The following is a 24,279-nucleotide window of genomic DNA, read 5'->3' as shown; positions in this document are numbered from 1 at the left end:
CTCTACACAAGTACATCTTCAGATATATTTCCATTTTTATTTTACTCACCTCTGAACTTCTTCAGGAAAAGTGGCACCAAACATTAGTGTTTGACATTTGTCTTTTGGTGGCATGCTTGGGTAAGAAATCAGCTTCTTCATATCTAACCCAAAACCCATATCAAGCATGCAGTCTGCTTCATCTAGCACCAAATATTTCACATTATGCAAACCAATCTGCAAGTATTTCAGTGAAAGAAAAATTGTACTGGTTCACTGACAGCATATACTTATAGAATATCCTAATTGCCCAAATCCATCTTTTACTTATTTCTTTCTAGTAGAAGTTAAATTATTCACAAATAAAAGCCTACGTGCATTATGTTTTATATGCATCTCAATCTCTATTTAACTTTTTAATCTGCACTAATTCTAATAGTATGTGTACACTGAAGTGCTTTAGAACTTCGTTCAGCAATGTAAGTCAAGATGGAGCCTGTTGTAGGCAAACTATTATTCAGCACATCTATTTTGAAATTATGTCTGAGTTTTAGAAAGATTCTCTCAAATAACCCTTGCACATTCTCAAAAAACTCCTTGTTCTGAAAAGAAATGTCAAAAAGCATTGTTAAGGACATTACAACTTCACTGTTGCTGACCAAGACTTCTATTTTGACTAGAAGCCTGACAACCACAGAAAGCCAATCTCCATTTTTTTTTTTTTTTACCAATAAAGTGTTTTTCCAAACTTCATTGGTCCAGTGCAACATCACTGAGCCACCATTATAGTATGTAGCAATTTCAATTTGAACTTATAATGGCTGGAAAAATAAAAATTCAAATATAACATTACACCTGGAGTTTTTTTATATTTTAAATAAAATCAGTAATAAAATATTCAAAGAATTAATATTAGCAGAGTTCCAGACAGATAAAAGCTATTGTAGCAAAACAAACAGGACATCAAGTGAAAATTTGCCATGGCATTTTCCACAATAACTAAGAGAAGGTGTTCAATCTATTTAAACTATAAAATTTAATTGCCAAGAACACCGCAGCCAGTTTGATTTAGACTGATACTTCCCAGTGGGCCCTGCAAGGGACTGAAGAGTTCTGGACTCACGCTACTCTTTCAAAAACCTCATGGTATTTAGATATTCCAAGAAAAGCTCACTTGTATTTTAAGTAAGTGCCTGTACAAAGGCAACATACTGACTGGTTTTCATGGCTCTATTTTTGCTTCTATCAAATTTGAAGAATGAACACCAATATGTAAAAAGCTAAGAGCATTTAGGGAATTCAGACTAAGTTTTAAGATCTTACTTTCTCTTTTTCAATGATGTCTAGAAGCCTTCCTGGAGTGGCACATAGTATATTACAGCCATGCATTACCTGACAAATTGAATGGCCAGTTTCTGTACTTCCATAAATCACAACAGGCCTTATACAAGTTCTAGTATATTAAAAAAAGGATTAATTATATATAAGTATTTAAACTGTATTGTTTCATGAAAATGTCAAAATCATCAGATTTACCATAAAACAGCTTACTTTGAGTGGTTCAATTCCTTCACCACACAGCACAGCTTATAACCAAAAGCAGGACCCATGACTAAAAACCTCACTCACTGTAAGCTCAAAGTTCCCATTCATACTACATATTAGAGGCTGCACAGGTGGCTTACTTGGAAAGAACACTGCATTTCACCTGCGTTCTTTCCTCTCCCTTCATAGAATCATTGAGGTTGGAAAAGACCTCTAAGATCATCGAGTCCAACCGTCGACCCAACACCACCACCCACTAAGCCATGTCCCTAAGCGCCTCATCTACTCGTCTTTTAAATACCTCCAGGGATGGGGACTCAACCACTTCCCTGGGCAGTCTGTTCCAATGTTTAACCACTCTTTCAGTAAGGAAATTTTTCCTTACATCCAATCTAAACCTTCCCTGGCGCAACTTGAGGCCATTTCCTCTTGTCCTATTGCTAGTTACTTGGGAGAAGAGACCGACACCCACCTCGCTACAACCTCCTTTCAGGTAGTTGTAGGGAGCGATGAGGTCTCCCCTGAGCCTCCTTTTCTCCAGGCTAAACAACCCCAGTTCCCTCAGCCGCTCCTCATAAGACTTGTTCTCCAGACCCCTCACCAGCCTCGTTGCCCTTCTCTGGACACGCTCCAGCACCTCAACGTCCTTCTTGTAGTGAGGGGCCCAAAACTGAACACAGTAGTCGAGGTGCGGCCTCACCAGTGCCGAGTACAGGGGCACGATCACTTCCCTACTCCTGCTGGCCACACTATTTCTGATACAGGCCAGGATGCCATTGGCCTTCTTGGCCGCCTGGGCACACTGCCGGCTCATGTTCAGCCGGCTGTCGACCAACACCCCCAGGTCCTTTTCCGACAGGCAGCTTTCCAGCCACTCTTCCCCAAGCCTGTAGCACTGCATGGGGTTGTTGTGGCCAAAGTGCAGGACCCGGCACTTGTCCTTGTTGAACCTCATACAGTTGGCCTCGGCCCATCGATCCAGCCTGACCAGGTCCCTCTGCAGAGCCTTCCTACCCTCGAGCAGATCAACGCTCCCGCCCAACTTGGTGTCATCTGCAAACTTACTGAGGGTGCACTCCATCCCCTCATCCAGATCATTGATAAAGATACTGAACAAGACCGGCCCCAAAACTGAGCCCTGGGGAACACCGCTCGTGACCGGCCACCAACTGGATTGAACTCCATTCACCACAACTCTCTGGGCCTGGCCGTCCAGCCAGTTTTTGACCCAGTGAAGAGTACACCTGTCTAAGCCGTGAGCCGCCAGCTTCCCTAGGAGAATGCTGTGGGAGACGGTGTCAAAGGCCTTACTGAAGTCCAGGTAGACCACATCCACAGCCTTTCCCTCATCCACTAGGCGGGTCACCTGGTCAGAGAAGGAGATCAGGTTGGTCAAGCAGGACCTGCCTCTCATGAACCCGTGCTGGCTAGGCCGGATCCCCTGGTTGTCCCGCTCATGCCTTGTGAGCGCCCTCAAGATGAACTGCTCCATGATCTTCCCCGGCACCGAGGTCAGGCTGACAGGCCTGTAGTTCCCCGGATCCTCCTTCCGGCCCTTCTTGTAGATGGGCGTCACATTGGCAAGCCTCCAGTCGTCCGGGACCTCCCCCGTTAACCAGGACTGCTGACAAATGATGGAGAGTGGCTTGGCGAGCTCCTCCACCAGCTCCCTCAGCACTCTCGGGTGGATCCCATCCAGCCCCATAGACTTGTGAGCATCCAGGTGGCGTAGCAGGTCATTGACTGCTTCCTCTTGGATTACAGGGGGTTCATCCTCCTCGCCGTCCCTGTCTTCCAGCTCGGGGGGCCGAGTACCCTGAGGATAACTGGTCTGCCTGTTAAAGACTGAGGCAAAGAAGGCATTGAGTACCTCAGCCTTTTCCTCATCCTCGGTGACAATGTTCCCCCCCCACATCCAATAAAGGATGGAGATTCTCCTCGGCTCTCTTCTTGTCATTAATATATTTGTAAAAACATTTTTTATTGTCTCTAATGACAGCGGCCAGATTGCATTCTAGCTGGGCTTTTGCCTTTCTCATTTCCTCTCTGCAGGACCTAACGAGATCCCTGTACTCTTCTTGAGTCGCCTGCCCCTTCTTCCACAAGCGGTAAACTCTCCTTTTTTCCCTGAGTCCCAGCAAGAGCTCCCCGTTCAGCCAGGCCGGTCGTCTTCCCCGCCTGTTCTTCTTACGGCATACAGGGACAGCCTGCTCCTGCACCTTTAAGACTTCCTTCTTGAAGAAGGTCCAGCCTTCCTGGACCCCTTTGCCCTTCAGGACAGTCTCCCAAGGGACTCTCTCAACCAGCGTCCTGAACAGGCCAACTGAGATACAGCTCTGCAGTAAGAGCCGAAATGGTGTTAGACATTGTCCCCTTTTATATGGCATATTTAGAAAAAGCAGAACCACCAAATATATGCATTTAGAGCTTCAGAAGTAATCTTTCCCCACCTTGAAGGGACAGTGCAGAAAAAAAAAAAAAAAAAAATATACACACACACACTTGGATCTTTGTAAAGCAACTAATCACATTGGGCATGCAGTGTGCCACTCAAGCATTAGACTGCAAACCCATTCAAATGCTAAACTATTTAGTGCTCTTCCTAGTAAGGTTTTTGGTTGGATTTACCAAGTAAAGCTGTATCAGATTTTCTTCTCCTGTAGAAAAACACCTCTACAAACAAGAGCTGCCTTACGCAGCTGAAGAGCAAGTTTACGAGCTCATCTTTATAACCTCTTGCTAAGGCTTTCACATGCATGCAATGAGTATTTTCATACTCACATTCAAACTGTCTACTCCTGAAGATACTAATTCAGCTTCATATGCAACAACAGTGAATCAGATAAGCCTGGTAAATTTTTTACCAGATTTAATTGGAACTTTTCAGAAAGCTTTAGTCATGAATAGAAGCAGGTTGGACTCATAACATTTCAACATTTATCCACTATCAATTAAAATACATACTTCATATTCCTATTTGTAAACTAAACTGAAGAGCTTAAGAATATCATGAATCTGAACTGAGCAATTGTCACGGTCCGTTTGGATCTCTCAAATTTACAGGACAATGTACTCTGATTTAAACTTTATTTCATGAGCTCATTAAGAAATACAATAAACAAACACGACAAACAGGAGTTTAATCCCCTTTTGGCTAGACTAGTCTATCACGTGAATTCACTTACTCACCATTCAAGTCATAAGGTTTCATAATTTATAACCCGTAACTTTTAACCCGTAACTTTTAATCCATGCATTTATGAGGGGGAAAAAAAAAAAGAATGTTACCTAGCCGACGGTGAGAGTGCTCATACTTCTCCTTCTTCCTCCTCCTCCGTCACGGTTCAAGCATTCCCTGTATGACACCGGAAAGCATTAAAGCCTCAGCAGTCCAGCTACTGTTGGATCCACTTCAAAAGATTTTTGGGTAAGCTGATGTTTTATACTCTCCAGCTTGGAGGTTTGGTCTATACCATTTCCATAAGTTAGTGGATTCTGAGGAAACTGCCAGACAAAACATAATGGCTGCAGGAGACGGCAATTTGCAGGTGATAATGGCTGCATAATGGCCCTTTAGCTCATTCTGGCCACCTGTCCTGCCTACATGGTGCTCTTGATTTGACCTAATGGCGCTGCTCCCAGCATATATCAGGCCTTAGCATGAGCTGGGTCAGCCAAAATCTAAGCAGGAGTTGAGTGAACAGTCACACTGCTGCCTACCAATATCCATAACAGTCTTTACATACTAATACTTTATACAATAGTCGTGAAAAAGGAAGGAATTATTATCTTGCATTAAGGATGCAGTTATGTCCGCTATGACTATTAGCATGTTGCCTCTATAAACACTTAAGTTTCTAAAAGTCATTATTTGAACTAAACTTAATCTGAACAAACCTAATTTGAACTAAGTCAAATAGAGGCAAATCAACTGTTCTTAGGATATTAAGGAGCACTTCTGAAAACACATACTAACCATTGTATCTTTTCTACAGTGAAAAATTCTTTTACTGGTATCACACAAAATGTTATTACATTGAAAATATTAGCCATCCCCTACCCATTTGTCGTGGTTTAACCTCAGTCGGCAACTGAGCACCACACAGCCGCTCGCTCACTCCCCCCACCCCCGGTGGGATGGGGGAGAGAATTGGAAGAGCACAAGTGAGAAAAAGTCGTGGGTTGAGATAAAAAGTTTAATAATTGAAATAAAACAATAACAAAATAATAATAATAATAATAATAATAATAATAATAATAATAATAATAATACACAAAGCAAGTGATGCACAGTGCAATTGCTCATCACCCGCCGACCGATGCCCAGCCAGTCCCCGAGCAGCGGCACCCCCGGCCAGCTTTCCCCAGTTTATGTACTGAGCATGACATCACATGGTATGGAATGTCCCTTTGGCCAGTTTGGCTGTGCCCCCCTCCCAGCTTCTTGTGCACCTCCAGCCTTCTCAGTCAGTAGAGCATGGGAAGCTGAAAAGTCCTTGGCTAGTGTAAGCACTACCTAGCAACAACTAAAACATTGGTGCGTTATCAACTTTGTTCTCATCCTAAATCCAAAACACAGCACTGTACCAGCTACTAGGAAGGAAATTAACTCTAGCCCAACCGAAACCAGGACACCATTACACTAATTTAATGGCATTTCTAGTTTGAATTATGGGGAGTTTTGTGAGTGATGCACTAAGTAGCACAACACATCATAGGTTACAAGTTACAGTAGCATCAGTAGCAAAGAAAGATAGGACCATGAGGGAAAAATCCTTTGTAAACAGCAAAAACCCCACCCAACATTAGAATAAAGTCATCAGGAAGAGCTGGCCTCTCAGTGCTACAAACCTTACTTGTCAGCCTGAACGAACCTAAAAAAATCCTCTCCTTTGTGTGTGTGAGTCTAGAGTGACTATTTCAAAACTGAGCAAGTTCTTAAAGGCTTGCTTTGAATTTTGGGTATAGCACCTCTGCTTCACTGTGCATTAACTGACCCAGTAGCAGTAGGACTGAAACAAAGTCGGTACCGAGCCTGCACCTTCTGACACTCCTCACAGGAGGGGGCCCGATCGGGATGGTTTTCCGAGATAAATAACTCAATAACAACTAGTTTGTTATTAAGCAGGCATTCTTTAATACAGCGCTGGGCAGCACTGGGGATAGCTCCGCCATGAGTGTTCCAACGGGTTAGCAAAGTACATCAGTTTATATACAGAAAAATCATACATATTCATCAGGTTTCCTGGAAAAGGTGGTCTTATGGTGATGAGTTCCCGGAATTCATTTACATAGTCCAAGCATGCGCAGTAAAATTAGGGTTAGGGTCTTTTCACCCTCCGGTGGTCGTCCATAGTCTTCCTCACTCTGTCCGCTAGTTGAACTTTGGGCTTCCTTTGTCCATATATAGTCATTGAATTAGCTTATCAGTCCTTCGACTCCGGGATGTTACAAGGGGGTCAGCTTCAACTAGTTTTTTGGCACTTATCTTGACACAATTGTCCTGAGTTCCTGTTATCAGTGATTGACACAGGAAGCTTAACGAGCTAGCTAAAGGCCTGTTTAATCCTGTCAAGCAAGAAGTTACATGTTTTGAAATGTCCCACCATCAACTCCATTGACAAATAACTAAAACTATGCAAGTGAAGCTTTTGTGTATCACAGCAAGGTTTTAGCCAGGGATTGCCAGGGATTTAACCCTTTCAGGACCAAGAAAAAATTACAGAAGACAACAGCTTTGAAAATCCAATTACTAAAATTTATCCAAGTTACAAACACGTCTAGCGTGGGCATGCAAGCAGACTATCTATTTGCAGTAGGTTCTTAATTCAGACAGGGAGAACAATCACAGTGACAGTATTTAGCGAAGCTAAGAAGGTATTGCATTGCCACAAATCAGCAATGAGGAAATCTGAAAGGTTTACTACTAAAAAGTCTTACCTGCATGACCTCCAAGTGCTCCTCTTCCTCTAGAGCCAAGAAAAATGCCAGACTGAGGTCTGTCTCTGCTCATCTTTAATACCTGTAAGTAATACACAGTGTAGTGGATATAGTGTCTAAAATTAATATAATGAAATACTATGCTTAAAGCTAATACTATTTACTCCAAATAAACTCTACAGTACAACAGCCCTAACAGGTTCTTTATAACTCCTACCTGTCCCGATCCAATGTCGGGGGAGGTTTCTATACGATCCCGAGAGCGAGATTAAGACACAAACGAGGTCAAATGCCGTATACCCAAGACAGCTTTTATTATCAAAAGTAAAAAAGAGAAGTTAGTAGCGACAGGATAGAATAGAATAAAAAGACAGAGGTTAAGCAAGCATTCGGGACAGAGTTGCAAGGATAGTCACCACCATGGATCCGCGGTGTCCCGAGGGTCCAAGTCTTTTGATGTTTCGGCGGTGGGCGATCGCACCGGGCTTGTCTTGGCAGTCCCTTTTATCCTCATTCCAGGGCTGCAGTTTCCATGACAACGACACATACCTGCATGTCTCCGCATTCCTGCATATGCGCACACGCTTCACGCGACCCCAGGACCCCAGCCCCGCTCTTCACGCGACTGGCACCTGACTTGGCAGGATGTCTTCAAATGTTTTCAGTTCAGTCTCTCACTTGTAGCCGTTATCTCTGTGGCCTTGTAGCAGCCAGAGGATTCTTCGCTTAGACAAACAATCTTTGAGACAAATGATTTACAGTTCAGTCTCTCACACTACCTATGCTGTATTCCCAGTGATGCTATTTTTCAAAGAAGCTATCCATGTTCCGTAACACAGATGAAGAACAAAAGTTATTTCATAGCTTTCACCTTTATACTTGCAGTTCTCAGGGAGCAACCAACCCAAAAAGAATGACCAAATGTATGTTGTTCCCACACAAACCAGTCAACATTAAAAAAATCCCTTACTCTCATCTTGTCCAAAGCTACCAGGAACACCTCTAAAACCTCCCTTTTGTGTACTAGGACCTTCTACAATGTTCCTTTCTTGAAAACCTGCAGTACAGCATAGCACACAACAACTTAGTTTGCCCAGTTTTGCACATGCAGATCAAGTGCCTTTTATTTGGCGATTATTCTTCACAGTCCTTATTTTATGAATTCTGATAAAAAGTACAGTAAACATTAAGTCTTGAAGTATATACATGATCAAAGTCATATATATATGATCAGAAAAATATCCCTCTCCAGGGAGAATGGAATCAAAACAAGAGGTAAACAAAACATTGATTTTAAATGTAGAGTCCTGCCTTCTGGCAAATATGGTAGGGTATTTTATGTCGTAAAGTCAAAACTAAGGGGTGATACTGAGTGCCTACGTTATGCAGAAATAAGGATCGGTATTAGCCTCCAAGTCATAAATACTCATTTGGCTCTGATACAACACAACTGAGTATCTGAATAGGGAAAATGTAATGTATCAAATACAACTAGCCACTAGAATTACAGACACTCTAGAAAGTTACCTCTGTTTCCAAAATTCCTTCCACTACTGAATCTACTCACTGGTTGACCCTCTCTGTTCAGACATTCATCAGTATCTCTAATTAGGAAAAAGAATCAACTTAACATTCAAAGCTATCTTTGACTTCAGGACAGGGTTTTTTTTTTTGTTTGGGATGAGTTTGGGGTGGTTTTTTTGCTATTTTGTTTTGGTTTTTTTGAAGTCAACAGTAAAATTACAGAATCATTCAGGCTGAAAGGGACCTCAGGTCTGTGGTCTGACCTCCCACTCAAGCAACAAAAAACCCACCACACGACATAACAAGGTGTCCTTTTATAAGACAAAGAAAATGAATTAAAATGAGAAAGCTTAGAACAGGTGTAATTACTGTTTTCCATAAGGAATAGCACCACTCAGCAACAGTACTGCTACCAACACAGTAAAATTTGAGTTTTCAGAATCTTCTTGGACACCAGTTGCAAGGACCTCCATTCTAAATGTTTTGTCCAAAAGGAAGGCTTAATCACCCCTAAAACTACAAAATTTAACCATGCAATCCTATCTCTACTCCTAGAATACCCTCCAAAATGATCCTGCATATGCTGACTTCTGTTAGGTCTTTCACCAGTACCTGGAAAAGGAAAACAACAGTAAAGTAAGGCTTTTGAAACAGTCTCCCATAACATCCCATCAGAAAATGGGGCCAAAAAGGCGAAAGAAAAGGCAAAAGAAAAGGTGAAAGAAAACAGAAAAGAAAAGACGAAAGAAAAGGTGGCCAAAAAGGCAGAAGGAAAAGGCAGCCAAAAAGGTGAAACAAAAAGCAACCAAAAAGAAGACAGATAAGGCAGCCAAAAAGGTGAAAGAAAGGTGACCAAAAAAACTGATCGAAAAGGAGTGTTGTGGTTTAACCCCAGTCGGCAATCAAGCACCACACAGCTGCTCGCTCCCCCTCCCCGGTGGGATGGAGGAGAGAATCAGAAGAGCAAAAGAAAACTCGTAGGTTGAGATAAGAACAGTTTAATACTTGAAATAAAATAAAATAATAATAATAATAATGAAAATAATAATAATAAATTGTAATGAAAAGGAAAACAACAAAAAGAGAGAGAGAGGAACAAAGCCCAGGAAAAACAAATGATGCAACCGCTCACCACCTGCCGACCGATGCCCAGCCAGTTCCCGAGCAGAGATCACTGCCCCCTGGCCAACTCCCCTCAGCTTATATACTGAGCATGATGTCACATGGTATGGAATATCCCTTTGGTCAGTTTGGGTCAGCTGTCCTGGCTATGCTCCCTCCCAGCTTCTTCTGCACCTCGTCGCTTGCAGAGTATGGGAAGCTGAAAAGTCCTTGACTTAGTATAAACACTGCTTAGCAACAACTAAAACATCAGTGTGTTATCACATTATTCTCATGCCAAATCCAAAATACAGCACTATACCAGCTACTAGGAAGTAAATTAACTCTATCCCAGCCGAAACCAGGACAAGGAGGCAGAAAATGCGAAAGAAAAGGCAGTCTAAAAGGTGAAAGAAAAGGCGAAAGAAAAGGCGACAGAAAAGGTGAAAGAAAAGGTGAAAGACAAGGCAACAGAAACAGCAAAAGGAAAGGCAAAAGGAAAGGCAAAAGGAAAGGCAAAAGACAAGGTGAACGAAAAAGCGAAAGAAAAGGTGAAAGAAAAGGCGGCCAAAAGAGTGAAAGGAAAGGCAGCAAAAAAAGGTGAAAGAAAAGGCGGCTAAACAGGCGGCCAAAAAGGTAAAAGAAAATGGGGCCAAAAAGGGGAAAGAAAAGGAAAAAGAAAAGGCGAAAGAAAACACAAAAGAAAAGATGAAAGAAAAGGTGGCCAACAAGGTGAAAGAAAAGGCAAAAGAAAAGGTGACAGCAAAGATGGCCAAAAAACCAAAAGATAGGCGAACAAAGAGGCAGCCACAAAAGTGAAAGAAAAGGTGTTCAAAAAGAAAATGTGGCCAAAAAGGCAAAAGAAATTGAGAAAGACAAGATGAAAGACAAAGTGAAAGAAAAGGCAACAGAAAAAATGAAAGAAAACATGGAAGAAAATGCGAAAGAAAAGGCAGAAGAAAAGGCAAAAGAAAAGGCAGTCTAAAAGGTGGCCAAAAAAATGGCCAAAAAGTCGAAAGAACAGGTGGACAAAAAAGTGGTCAAAAAGAAGAAAGAAAATGTGGCCAAAAAGGCAAAAGAAATTGAGAAAGACAAGACAAAAGACAAAGCAAAATAAAAGGCAAAAGAAAAGGTGACCAAAAGAGCAAAAGAAAATGGGGCCAAAAAGGCAAAAGAAAAGGCAGCCAAAAAAGCATCCAGAAAGGTGAAAGGAAAGGCGAAAGAAAAGTCGGTCAACAAGGCAGTCGAGAAGATGGCTGACAAGGTGGCTGACAAGACGAAAGGAAAGGCGGCCAAAAAACAAAAGAAAAGGCAGCCGAAAAGGCAGCCGAAAAGGCAGCCAAAAAGGCAAAAGAAAAGCTGACCAAAAAGGTGAAAGACAAGGCGAAAGAAAATGCGACTGCATTGGGTTTGCATGGCAAGGTTTTGGTAGCGGGGGGGCTACAGGGGTGGCTTCTGTGAGAAGCTGCTAGAAGCTTCCCCTATGTCCGATAGAGCCAATGCCAGCCGCTCCAAGACGGACCCGCTGCTGGCCAAGGCTGAGCCAATCAGCGACGGTGGTAGCTCCTCTGTGATAACATATTTAAGAAGGAAAAAAGAAACCTGCTGCAGAACACCAATCAGAGAGAGGAGTGAGAATATGTGAGAGAAACAACTCTGCAGACACCAAGGTCAGTGAAGAAGGAGGGGGAGGAAGTGCTCCAGATGCCGGAGAGGAGATTCTCCTGCAGCCCGTGGTGAAGACCATGGTGAGGCAGGCTGTCCCCTGCAGCCCATGGCGGTTAACAATGGAGCAAATATCCACCTGCAGCCTGTGGAGGACCCCACGCCGGAGCAGGTGGACGAGCCTGAAGGAGACTGTGACCCTGTGGAGAGCCTGCGCTGGAGCAGGCTCCTGGCAGGACCTGTGACTGCGTGGAGAGAGGAGCCCACGCTGGAGCAGGTCTTCTGGCAGGACTTGTGGCCCTGCGGGGGACCCACACTGGAGCAGTCTGTTCCTGAAGGACTGGACCCTGTGGAAAGGACCCACACTGGAGCAGTTTGTGAAGAACTGTAGCCCGTGGGAAGGACTCACGTTGGAGAAGTTTGTGGAGGACTGTCTCCCGTGGGAGGGACCCCATGCTGGAGCAGAGGAAGAGTGTGAGGAGTCCTCCCCCTGAGGAGGAAGGAGCAGCAGAGACAACGTGTGATGAACTGACTGCAACCTCCATTCCCCGTCCCCCTATACTGCTCGGGGGGGAGGAGGTAGAGAAATTGGGAGTGAAGTTGAGCCCGGGAAGAAGGGAGGGGTGGGGGGAAGGTGTTTTAAGATTTGTTTTTATTTCTCATTACCCTACGTTGATTTGATTGATAATAAATTGGTGGATGAAAAGCTGGACATGAGCCAGCAATGTGCGCTCGCAGCCCAGAAGGCCAATCGTATCCTGGGCTGCATCAAAAGCAGCATGGCCAGCAGGTCGAGGGAGGTGATTCTGCCCCTCTACTCTGCTCTGGTGAGTCCCCACCTGGAGTACTGCGTCCAGCTCTGGAGCCCTCAGCATAAGAAAGACACGGACCTGTTGGAAGCGGGTCCAGAGGAGGGCCACGAAAATGATCAGGGGGATGGAACACCTCTCCTATGAAGAAAGGCTGAGAGAGTTGGGGTTGTTCAGCCTAGAGAAGAGAAGGCTTTGGGGAGACCTTATTGCAGCCTATCAGTACTTAAAGGGGGCTTATAAGAAAGATGGCGGCAGACTTTTTACCAGGGCCTGTTGCGACAGGACAAGGGGGAATGGCTTTAAACTAAAGGGGGGTAGATTTAGACTAGATACAAGGAAGAAATTTTTTATGCTGAGGGTGGTGAAACAGTGGAACAGGTTGCCCAGAGAGGTGGTGGATGCCCCATCCCTGGAAACATTCAAGGTCAGGTTGGACGGGGCTCTGAGCAACCCGATCTAGTTGAAGATGTCCCTGCCCATGGCAGGGGGGTTGGACTAGATGACCTTTAAAGGTCCCTTCCAACCCAAACTATTCTATGATTCTATGATTCCTTTCCCATTTTCCTTCCCCTTTTCCTTCCCCTTTGCAGCTGCCTTTTCCTTCCCCTTTTCCTTCCCCTTTGCAGCTGTTTTTTCCTTCCCCCTTTTCCTTCCCCCTTTTCCTTCCCCCTTTTCCTTCCCCCTTCATCCTTGCAGCTGTTTTTTCCTTCCTCTTTTCTTTCACCTTTATATCTGCCGTTTCCTTCCCCATTTCCTTCCCCGTTTCCTTCCCCATTTCCTTCCCCTTTTCCTTCCCCTTTTCCTTCCCCTTTTCAGCTGTCTTTTCCTTCCCCGTTTCCTTCCCCTTTCCTTTTCTTTGCAGCTGCCTTTGCCATCCCATTTTCCTTCCCGCTTTTCCTTTAGCTTTGTAGCTGCCTTTTCCTTCCCCTTTTCCCTTCCCTTTTTCTTTCCCTTTTCCTTACACTTTCCCTTCCCCTATTCCTTTCGCTTTTCCTTCTCCTTTTCCTCTGCCTTTCCCTTCCCCTTTTCCTGACCCTATTCCTTTTGCTTTTCCTTCCTGTTTTCCTTACCCTCTCCCTTCCTCTTTTCCTTCCCCTTTTCCTGACCCTATTCCTGCCCCTTTTCTTTTGCCTTTCCTTTCCCTTTTCCTTCCCCTTTCCTTTCCCTGTCCCTTTTCCTTCCTATCCGCATATGCCTTTTCCTTCTGCCTTTTTCTCCTGGTTTCAGCAGGGATAGAGTTAATTTCCTTCCTAGTAGCTGGTACAGTGCTGTGGTTTGGATTTAGGATGAGAACAAAGTTGATAACGCACCAATGTTTTAGTTGTTGCTAGGTAGTGCTTACACTAGTCAAGGACTTTTCAGCTTCCCATGCTCTACCGACTGAGAAGGCTGGAGGTGCACAAGAAGCTGGGAGGGGGGCACAGCCAAACTGGCCAAAGGGACATTCCATACCATGTGATGTCATGCTCAGTACATAAACTGGGGAAAGCTGGCCGGGGGGGCCGCTGCTCGGGGACTGGCTGGGCATCGGTCGGCGGGTGATGAGTAATTGCACTGTGCATCACTTGCTTTGTGTATTATTATTATTATCATATTATTATTATTATCATTTTATTTCAATTATTAAACTGTTTTTATCTCAACCCACGAGTCTTTCTAACTTGTGCTCTTCCAATTCTCTCCCCCATCCCACCGGGGGTGGGGAGGAGTGAGCGAGCGGCTGTGTGGTACTCAGTTGCTGACTGAGGTTAAACCACAACACTTCTCGTTCCCCTTTGCAGCTGCCTTTTCCTTCCCCTTTTCTTTCCCCTTGGCAGCTGCCTTTTCCTTCACCTTTTGCTTCCCCTTTTCCTTCCCCTTTGCAGCTGCCTTTTCCTTCCCCTTTTCCTTCCCCTTTGCAGCTTTTTTTTTGTCCTTCCCCTTCTCCTTTCCCTTTTTCACCTGCCTTGTCTTTCCCCATTTCCTTCCCCTTTTCCTTCCCCTTTTTAATTTGCCTTCTCCTTTCCCTTTTTCACCTGCCTTGTCTTTCCCCGTTTCCTGCCCCTTTTCCTTCCCCTTTACACCTGCCTTTTCCTGCCCCTTTTCCTTTCCATTTTTGTTCGCCTTTTCCTTTCCCTTCTTCAGGTGCCTTTTCCTTATCCTTTTCCTTCCCCTTTGTAGCTGCATTTTCCTTCCCCTTCCCCTTCTTTTTTGGCCAACTTTTTTTCTAACTTTTTGGTATCCTTTTCTTTCACCTCATCTTTCACCACGTCTTTCTCCTTTTGGCTCTATCACTCCCCATCCTTATCTGGATAGGGGAGAGAAAATATAACATTAGGCTCATGGGGCGATATGAGGACAGGGGGAGATCACTCACCAATTACCATCACAGGCAAAACAGACTCAACTTGGGAAAATTAATTTAATTTCATAGAATCATAGAATAGTTTGGGTTGGAAGGGACCTTTAAAGGTCATCTAGTCCAACCCCCCTGCCATGGGCAGGGACATCTTCAACTAGATCAGGTTGCTCAGAGCCCCGTCCAACCTGACCTGGAATGTTTCCAGGGATGGGGCATCCACCACCTCTCTGGGCAACCTGTTCCAGTGCTTCAACACCCTCAGCATAAAAAATTTCTTCCTTGTATCTAGTCTAAATCTACCCCCCTTTAGTTTAAAGCCATTCCCCCTTGTCCTGTCGCAACAGGCCCTGGTAAAAAGTCTGCCGCCATCTTTCTTATAAGCCCCCTTTAAGTACTGATAGGCTGCAATAAGGTCTCCCCAAAGCCTTCTCTTCTCTAGGCTGAACAACCCCAACTCTCTCAGCCTTTCTTCATAGGAGAGGTGTTCCATCCCCCTGATCATTTTCGTGGCCCTCCTCTGGACCCGCTTCCAACAGGTCCGTGTCTTTCTTATGCTGAGGGCTCCAGAGCTGGACGCAGTACTCCAGGTGGGGACTCACCAGAGCAGAGTAGAGGGGCAGAATCACCTCCCTCGACCTGCTGGCCATGCTGCTTTTGATGCAGCCCAGGATATGGTTGGCCTTCTGGGCTGCGAGCGCACATTGCTGGCTCATGTCCAGCTTTTCCTCCACCAGTACCCCCAAGTCCTTCTCGGCAGGGCTGCTCTCAATCCCTTCATCCCCCAGCCTGTACTGATACTGGGGGTTGCCCTGACCCAGGTGCAGGACCTTGCACTTGGCCTTGTTAAACCTCATGAGGTTCACATGGGCCCACTTCTTGAGCTTGTCCAGGTCCCTCTGGTGTGTTGACCACACCACTCAGCTTGGTGTCATCTGCAAACTTGCTGAGGGTGCACTCGATCCCGCTATGTCATTGATGAAGATATTAAACAGTACCGGTCCCAATACGGACCCCTGCGGGACGCCACTCGTCACCAATCTCCATCTGGACATTGAGCCGTTGACCACTACCCTCTAGATGCGACCATCTAACCAATTCCTCACCCACCGGACAGTCCACCCATCAAGTCCATACCTCTCCAGTTTAGAGAGAAGGATGTTGTGGGGGACCGTGTCAAAGGCCTTACAGAGGTCCAGATAGACGACATCTGTAGCCCTTCCCGTGTCCACTGATGTAGTCACTCCATCACAGAAGGCCACTAGGTTAGTCAGGCAGGACTTGCCCTTGGTGAAGCCATGCTGGCTGTCTCGAATCACCTCCCTGTCCTCCATGTGCCTTAGCATAGCTTCCAGGAGGATCTGTTCCGTGATCTTCCCAGGCACAGACGTGAGACTGACTGGCCTGTAGTTCCCCGGGTCTTCCTTTTTTCCCTTTTTAAAAATGGGGGTTATGTTTCCCCTTTTCCAGTCAGTGGGAACTTCTCCGGACTGCCACGACTTCTCAAATACGATGGATAGTGGCTTAGCAACTTCATCTGCCAGTTCCTTCAGGACCCGCGGATGGATCTCATCGGGTCCCATGGACTTGTGTACCTTCAGGTGCCTTAGATGGTCTCGAACCTGATGTTCTCCCACAGTGGGCAGCTCTTCATTCTCCCAGTCCCCGCCTTTGCCTTCTGCGGCTTGGGCGGTGAGGCTTGAGCACTTGCTGGTGAAGACCGAGGCAAAAAAGTCATTGAGTACCTCTGCCTTCTCCGTGTCCCAGGTAACCAGGTCTCCTGTTTCGTTCCGGAGAGGGCCCACATTTTCCCTCGTCTTCCTTTTATCCCCGACGTACCTATGGAATCTTTTCTTGTTGCCCTTGACGTCCCTGGCCAGATTTAATTCTATCAGGGCTTTAGCTTTCCTAACCGGATCCCTGGCTGCTCGGACAACTTCTCTGTATTCCTCCCAGGCTACCTGTCCTTGCTTCCACCCTCTGTAGGCTTCCTTTTTGTGTTTGAGTTTGTCCAGGAGCTCCTTGTTCATCCACGCAGGCCTCCTGGCGTTTTTGCCGGACTTCCTCTTTGTTGGGATGCATCGCTCCTGAGCTTGAAGGAGGTGTTCCTTGAATATTACCCAGCTTTCCTGGGCCCCTCTTCCCTCCAGGGCTTTGTCCCATGGCACTCTACCAAGCAGATCCCTGAAGAGGCCAAAGTCTGCTCTCCTGAAGTCCAGGGTAGTGAGCTTGCTGTGCGCCCTCCTCGGTGCCCTAAGGATCCTGAACTCCACCATTTCGTGGTCACTGCAGCCCAGGCCGCCCTTGAGCTTCACATTCCCCACCAGCCCCTCCTTGTTGGTGAGAACAAGGTCCAGCATAGCACCTCTCCTCGTTGGCTCCTCTACCACTTGGAGAAGGAAGTCATCATCGACGCATTCCAGGAACCTCCCGGATTGCTTATGCCCTGCCGTGTTGTCCCTCCAACAGATGTCGGGGTGGTTGAAGTCCCCCATGAGGACCAGGGCTTGTGAGCATGCGGCTGCTCCTATCTGCCTGCAGAGGGCCTCATCTGCTTGTTCTTCCTGGTCGGGTGGCCTGTAGCAGACCCCCACCATAATGTCACCTGTCCCTGCCTTCCCTTTAATCCTGACCCACAAGCTCTCGGTTGGCTCCTCATCCACCCCCAGGCAGAGCTCCATGCACTCCAGCTGGTCATTGACATAGAGGGCGACACCCCCTCCTTGTCTCCCCTGCCTGTCCTTCCTAAAGAGCCTGTATCCCTCCATCCCAACACTCCAGTCATAGGAGCCATCCCACCACGTCTCCGCGATGCCAATAAGGTCGTAGCCCTGCAGGCGTGCGCACATCTCTAACTCCTCTTGTTTATTCCCCATGCTACGTGCGTTTGTATAGAGGCATTGAAGTTGGGCCCCCGATGAAGCTGTCTTACTGGCTGGAGTTCCTTTGTGCTGCTCTTCAGGCGCTCTCCTGCTGACCTGTGTTCCTTCTCCAGGCTCTGGGCATCTATTGCTGGCCCTGGCATCAAACTGGTAGGAGTGGGATGGATTGAGGTTCCCCTCCCCCGGGATCTCTAGTTTAAAGCCCTCTTCACCAGCTTGGCAAGCCTATGACCGAAGATGCTCTTCCCCTCCTCTGACAGATGGACCCCGTCAGCCCCCAGTAGACCAGGTTTCTCAAAGCGAGTCCCATGGTCTAAGCAGCCGAACCCCTGGCTGTGGCACCAGTCCCATAACCATTTGTTGACTCGCCAGATTCGACTGGCCCTTTCAAACCCCTTCCCTTTGAGCGGCAGGATTGATGAAAAAACTACCTGCGCTCCCGAGTCCCTTACCGCCGCTCCCAGGGCTGTGTAGTCCTTCTTGATAGTCCTCAGACTGCTCCTGGCTGTGTCACTGGTGCCCAGCAGCAGCGGATAATAGTCAGTGGACTGTACGAGGCTTGGTAGCCTCTCGGTGACATCCCTGATGCAAGCCCCCGGTAAGCAGCACACCTCTCTAGAGAGTGCGTCCGGTCGGCAAATGGGTGCCTCCGTACCTCTCAGAAGAGAGTTGCCTACTACTGTCACCCGTTGCCTTTCCTTAGTTGCGCTGGTTGTTATGCGGGGGGCAGATCGGGCTGCATTACTCAGCTCCAGCGCTTCTCCTGGTGTGACAGGACTTTCCTCTTTGGCCTGCAGAGCGGTGAAGCGGTTCTGCAAGGGCACCTCAGGCTTTGGGGGAAGTCTCTTCCTCCTGCTGGTCCTTGCCTTTGCAACCGTCCATTCTTCTGCATTATTGGCCCCCCCGCTCCCTTCTGCGTGTGCCAGTGGGGGAGTTTTTGGCTGTTTGGCCATGGGCTGCGGGTCCGCTGCAGACTGCGCTTGGAACCAGCTATCTAGCTCCTTCTCTGCCTCCCTGATGTTACACAGCCTTCTCACTGCCTCCTGCAGCTCAGCCACCTGCTGCAGGAGGTCCTCCACCTGGGCACACCTTTTGCAGGCAGGTCTGCTGCCTGTCCCTACCCCAGGAGAGAGGTCTAGGCACTTCCTGCAGCCTGAGGCCTGCACTGCAGCCTCTCCCTTCAGCAGTTCCGTCTGCGTGGAGGCATGGGCCACTGCTGGGGTAGATGGTGCAGACCCCCCAGCTGGAGCCATGGCCTTTACTCTCAGACGAGTGCCCAGCATTCTGCCTTGAGGGTCAGGTAGGATGAGTGCCCTTGACCTGTGACACCCAGTTGCTGGGTTATGTGTACGCCGAGTCCCCCACTCGGCCCGTGGAATGCCTCTCCTTCGAAGAGGCACCCTCCCTGCGCATCCTCCCTCGCGAACTGCTGCGCAAACTGCCGCCCTAGCTGACGTGCCACGCCCTGTTTGCCCATCCTGGTGGCTAGCGCTCCCTGGGGCTGCCTTTAGTGGGAGTGGGGGGTGGCAGCCATTGCTCCTGGCCCCGCCCACGCCTCATCAGCCGCCCTGGTGAGAGCTGCCGGCTCCCGGCGGGTCTCTGCGCTCCCCTGTGGGTTCCCCAGCTCAGGAAACCCCCCTGTACGGCGGGATCCCGCTCCACTGCGGGACGCGTCTGCACCGGAGCTGATCGCCTGTGCGAGTGATAGGATAGGCACTTGCTTGTCACAAATAATCCAGAACTAAGTTTAAAAACATTTTATTCTGCTGTGCTTTGCATTGCCTTGCCAGGTTAAGGCTTAACAGGTAGTTTGGTTTACTACAGTAGGCATATGAAACAACCCCAAGAATTTCACTGCAGCAGGAGAGGATATTCCCAGGCTAACTGCCCTGAAAATGAGCCAACACACCCCAGAAACAACCCAAACAACCTCCTGTTCCAACAGAATAACCACAAGCTACTACAGAGATAAATATATTCACTTTTCTTGTAAACAGAGGCACAGTTAGCCAGCCTGCACTTAAGAGAAGTTTCAAATGTGCTAATACAGGATAAATATTTTATTCTTACTAGCCCCTCCCTTCCCTGCTACCAAAGTAACAAGGTCTTCACAACTTTTCTCCCACCCCTACTTGAAAAATTCCAGTCCAGGTAATCAACATGGACATGAAAGTATCAATACTGAAGTGTGATTTTATTTTAATGATGCCTTTATTTTGTAAAGTGCACCATAGTTATTGGGGGGGGGGCGGCTTTTCCCTTAATTATGATGTTAGGGCCAAGTTCAGAGAATTTCAGTGGACTGCTATAATGCATTACATTACAGATACTCTAAAAACCTGTGTGCAACTGCTTGATACAATTAGATTGTTACCATCCAAAGTACAAAATCAAGTTAAGCCCTGAACACTGTGTGATATAATATTTTGGCTCAGATTTGTGAACAAGCTGTAAACCTGTTATTCGTATGTATTGTGGCTTCTATAAGCTGTTCACCCACAAGCATCTCCTGCTTAGTCTTTAGTATTTTAGCCCTAGATAAGCACACAAGACTGAAAGACAGAATATAACTCTGCCAGACAAACAGAATTCTCTCCAGGATGCACTCTTGTACAATTCTGTAAGTTTATTACCCCTGACACCTAAACAACAAAGAAAAAAAGAAAGATGCCAGAAGTGACAGGCCAGAACTCTTGTTAGCACAGACATTTGAAAGTGAGACTCTTTAAACAGTTTAAACTTTGGAAATGGTCCATGATTAACAGCAACCGAGAACAAAATGCCTTCCCTTTACACAACAGAAAGGAGAATAGCAACTTCAGGAATAACTGAAGTTGTCCCTCAAATATGACATGCTATCAAAAGTTAGTATCACTAGATCACAAAAAAAAAAAAAAAAATCAGTATGTTTTTTTAAAACATCCAGGCCTTTGAAGCAATGTTCAGACTAAGTAACCAGGTTGTGGCCCATGGTATTTCAGAGATGAGCAGAAGGTGGATTAGATGCATGTGGCTGCAGGGCAGTTCTAATAAGCATGCACACTGCTCAGAGACTTTTCCTTTTACTTGTGGTTTCTACAGTCACTATGAAGTTTGCATAGAGAAGACTACCCATCCCCCAGTAAATTAACTGCTATTATTTTCCAAGATGAATGTGTTCTGACAAAGGAATGCTCCTTCAACCTCTGGAAAAAAACAAACAAACAAAAAAAACAAAATATGTTCTCTGCTGTCTAGTGACAGCATAGTTTTCATTATGCCTTTGCCCTCTGGAGGAGAGTTTGAAGGTGCTGAGGTGGAGTGGGGAGAAAAGGAAGGGGACTGGTTTGAAGAAAGGTGTAGTTATAGTAAGCTGCAACATAGCCTTTTAGTTTAAAAAAGCGCCCAGATACAAAAAAATACTGTTGTGAGAAAGGAACTGTGGAATACTGAAATGTTATTAAAGATTCAGCATTCTTTATCTGTTTTAAATAGTCCAGACTTCAAGAGGTAATCTTATGAATTTACTCTAGCATTGAATTTCTTTGTAACAAAAGCAAAAGACACGTGAACATTTATATGTATACCTGTCCTTCCATGCAAGCTGGCAGTCAAGGAAAGTTGAAATTATACTGACACCTGTCTTTCCAGGGCCTTCAGCAAGTGCTTCGCAGAACAGCAGCACCAGAGGTCACAGCACAAAAAGTTTCAGGTGGTCTTAAATACATAGTTCTTTTGCTGAAGGAGAAATAAAACCCTTGTTTTATTCTCACAACACAGCATTTAGTGTTTTGAAATAAGGTTTTATTAGTGTCAGATTAGAAAGCTGACTAGACTAAGGTTAAAAAAAAAAATCTACAAGAATGCCATAAAATTTCTAGTTATCATTGGGGGAAGGGGTTTATTTTAATGCAATTTCATTTCTTTTAAACCCTGGTAGAGACAGTCTCCAAGAAATGTATCTTCTTCAATAAAATGCAAACTGTATGAACAGAGGAGAATTGAGACATAAGAAAAAAGTAAGGAATTTTAGCAACCACATAAGTCTTATTTGTGGCTCATGATAGATAATAGATACATAGTACCAGTAACTTTCAAATTCAGAGTATAGTGGTTTGGTTTTTTTCTTTTTTTTTTTTCCCCTCTCTCCCTCTTCTGAGAGCTTCAATGACTTCAATGCTTTGGTTTTTTGCTGCTTTCAGTTTTAAGGAGGTCCTGTAGCATTAGCAGTGAAGTTACAGCACACTAATCATTGTAGTCAATCAGAAAGGTCATATTCCCTTTCTCCTGAGCAGTTAGAAAAAATGGTAAAAACTTACAGCTCATTACTTACCTCTCAAGCTGTATACAGCAAAGATGCACATATTAAAGGCAATTTATATGACCAAAGAGGTATGGTATAATCAGACAGCGATTTGGGTATGAAACCTTTAAATCTCTGTTTATCTGTGTTTTGATCTGGATTTTTAACTTTTAAACATGAAGACTGAATCACTGTGTGCCAAGTTGCAAGGCACATTTTTAGGCCAAATTATTATATAGTTCATGTGCACACATATCTAAATGTAGGCAGAATATCAATTACTATAGTAGCATTCAGAGTCAAGCAATCACAGCATTTTCTTATTTGCACACCATAGCAAGTTCTATTTAATTTTTATAATTTTTAAATGGGGATGAACATGATTTGCATGTTTGGTAAGTTGGAAACTGTGACACTGGGCCAAGTCAAAATTCAGAAAGTCAATCAAGCTACTGAAAAGTATATGATGAAAGTATTCTTCTACGTTAGAATATTAATCTTCAGTCTTGCTTTTGCACAAAGATGCTCCAAGCAACTAAAGCTGGCTTTTTAGGCTTGTACACCATCACAAATCAAAGTATTTCTTTTAGGAGGTCTATTGGCTGATGTGATTAATTGAAGCTTGCCATTTTCAATCATGTGTAAATTTGATATGACAAGACAAAAAAGCAAGGTAGCACAAAGGCTCGTTCAGCTATTCAGAAAGATAAGACTTTATTTAGTGCATAAAAGTAAGTCTCCAGTAGGTCTGGTCTGCAAATTTTCCACAGAAACACAGTCCTTATTGTACTTTGTCAAATTATTCTTCACTTAATTTCAATATTTCTATCTGCATTCAGATAAAAATACCTAGCTTAATTTATCAGAAACACAGGAGAAAGTGTGAACAGGCATTAATGAAGGCCTAAATAGAGCCAGTCTCTTCTCTACTGAGGCGTATAGCCCCCTTGTCTCACAGTCTGCAGGAGGTAACTTTTTGGCATTTCATCAACTGACAGTGGATTTCCTTCCACTGTTTCATGTCTCACAGACTGTCCCTCAGTACTTGTCTGTAAAACATCTGATAGAGCAGCTTCCTGGGTATTTTTTTCCATCCCAAGGCCCAAAGGCTGTGAACTCGGACCTAAGATCTGCAGTTGTGCAAATCCAACAAGATCCCCCTCATTAGCAGGAGTAATTTGCTTTGCTCTTTCGAAGCACAGCCTGTCTGTGTTGGTTTCATCCTGACCACAATTTTGTTTGAAATACTGCTGCTTCTGTGTTGTACTGTCACTCCCTCCAGCATGATCCTCTGATCTCTCTTCTGAAACTAGCAGTGGCTGAGTTGACTCAGACCTTGAAAAGACTTGTACAGGTGTTTGGTCTCTATAGCCATTAAGTACTACAGTTGAATACTGTACAGTGCTTGAAGTGTTTTGTGTAGTTTCACCTTCGTCGCTGTCAGAGACACTTTGCCTAGGAAAAGACATGCATGAGGATCCTCCAATACCACTGCTGTGCCCTTCTGAAGTACTTTTTTCCTTTTTAAGCAAGTCAAAGGGTTTTAGATCTTGTTCTGAAAAAGACTTCTTGTCATCAGCTTCTATTTCTGCGACGCTTACATCTGTAAAGCCGCCTTTTGGGTACATCTGATCTTTGGAACTAAAGTTATGCTGAAAGAAAGAGATGGATGATGCCTAAGAGGAAGGTTATTTAGGTTAAAAAAAAACCAAAAAACTCATTAAGTATCTGAATTTTTAGTCTGCAATTGCTTTGAGATTCTTAATATAAGTTTTCTCCTTACTGAGTTTGGCAGTATCTGCAAAGTATCTGTTACAAAATGAAGGACATGGCTTTGTTTCCAATACAAAATTTTACTTACGCAGATATTCTAAAACCATAATGGGTGCGCAAGCTTTGCTCTAGTTTTAATTATTCTGAAGAGCCATAAACATAGAACCATTTACTGTGCAGCACAGGAACTACAAACAATACTTCCAATAACATATTCAATATCAGAGCACTTCTTCATAGAAGTTGCCACAGTTTATTGAACAGAATTTGCTGTGTCATCCACCTCACATGGAGCATAAACTTTGCTGCCATCTCCTCATCCATGAGGAACTCTTAGAGCTCTCTCTCTCATTTATGACTTAACTGTGCAACAAGTCACTTCAGGGTTTTAAGAATGGGAATCATTAATTCTGTTTACTTAATCCTGATTTCCTGTGA

General features: G+C 45.1%; 1 protein-coding gene across 3 annotated transcripts in view; it reads right to left on the bottom strand.

Annotated features, from left to right (window-relative positions):
• Nucleotides 1–22,761: 22,761 nt before the first annotated feature.
• Nucleotides 22,762–24,279, bottom strand: part of LOC143172055 (interleukin-6 receptor subunit beta-like) — an 80,741-nt gene continuing 79,223 nt past the window's right edge. For all 3 annotated transcript variants that reach the window (XM_076361285.1, XM_076361287.1, XM_076361286.1), the window contains one exon: nucleotides 22,762–23,720. In XM_076361285.1, coding sequence (XP_076217400.1) covers nucleotides 22,995–23,720 — 726 coding nt within the window. In that variant the 3' untranslated portion in view covers nucleotides 22,762–22,994. The remainder of the gene's footprint in view (nucleotides 23,721–24,279) is intronic.

Source organism: Aptenodytes patagonicus, chromosome W (genome assembly GCF_965638725.1).
Source record: "Aptenodytes patagonicus chromosome W, bAptPat1.pri.cur, whole genome shotgun sequence".
In the NCBI taxonomy this organism is placed as follows: Eukaryota; Metazoa; Chordata; class Aves; order Sphenisciformes; family Spheniscidae; genus Aptenodytes; species Aptenodytes patagonicus.
The sequence above is the reverse complement of the archived record's forward strand: the minus strand, read 5'-3'. Positions and strand labels throughout refer to the sequence as shown.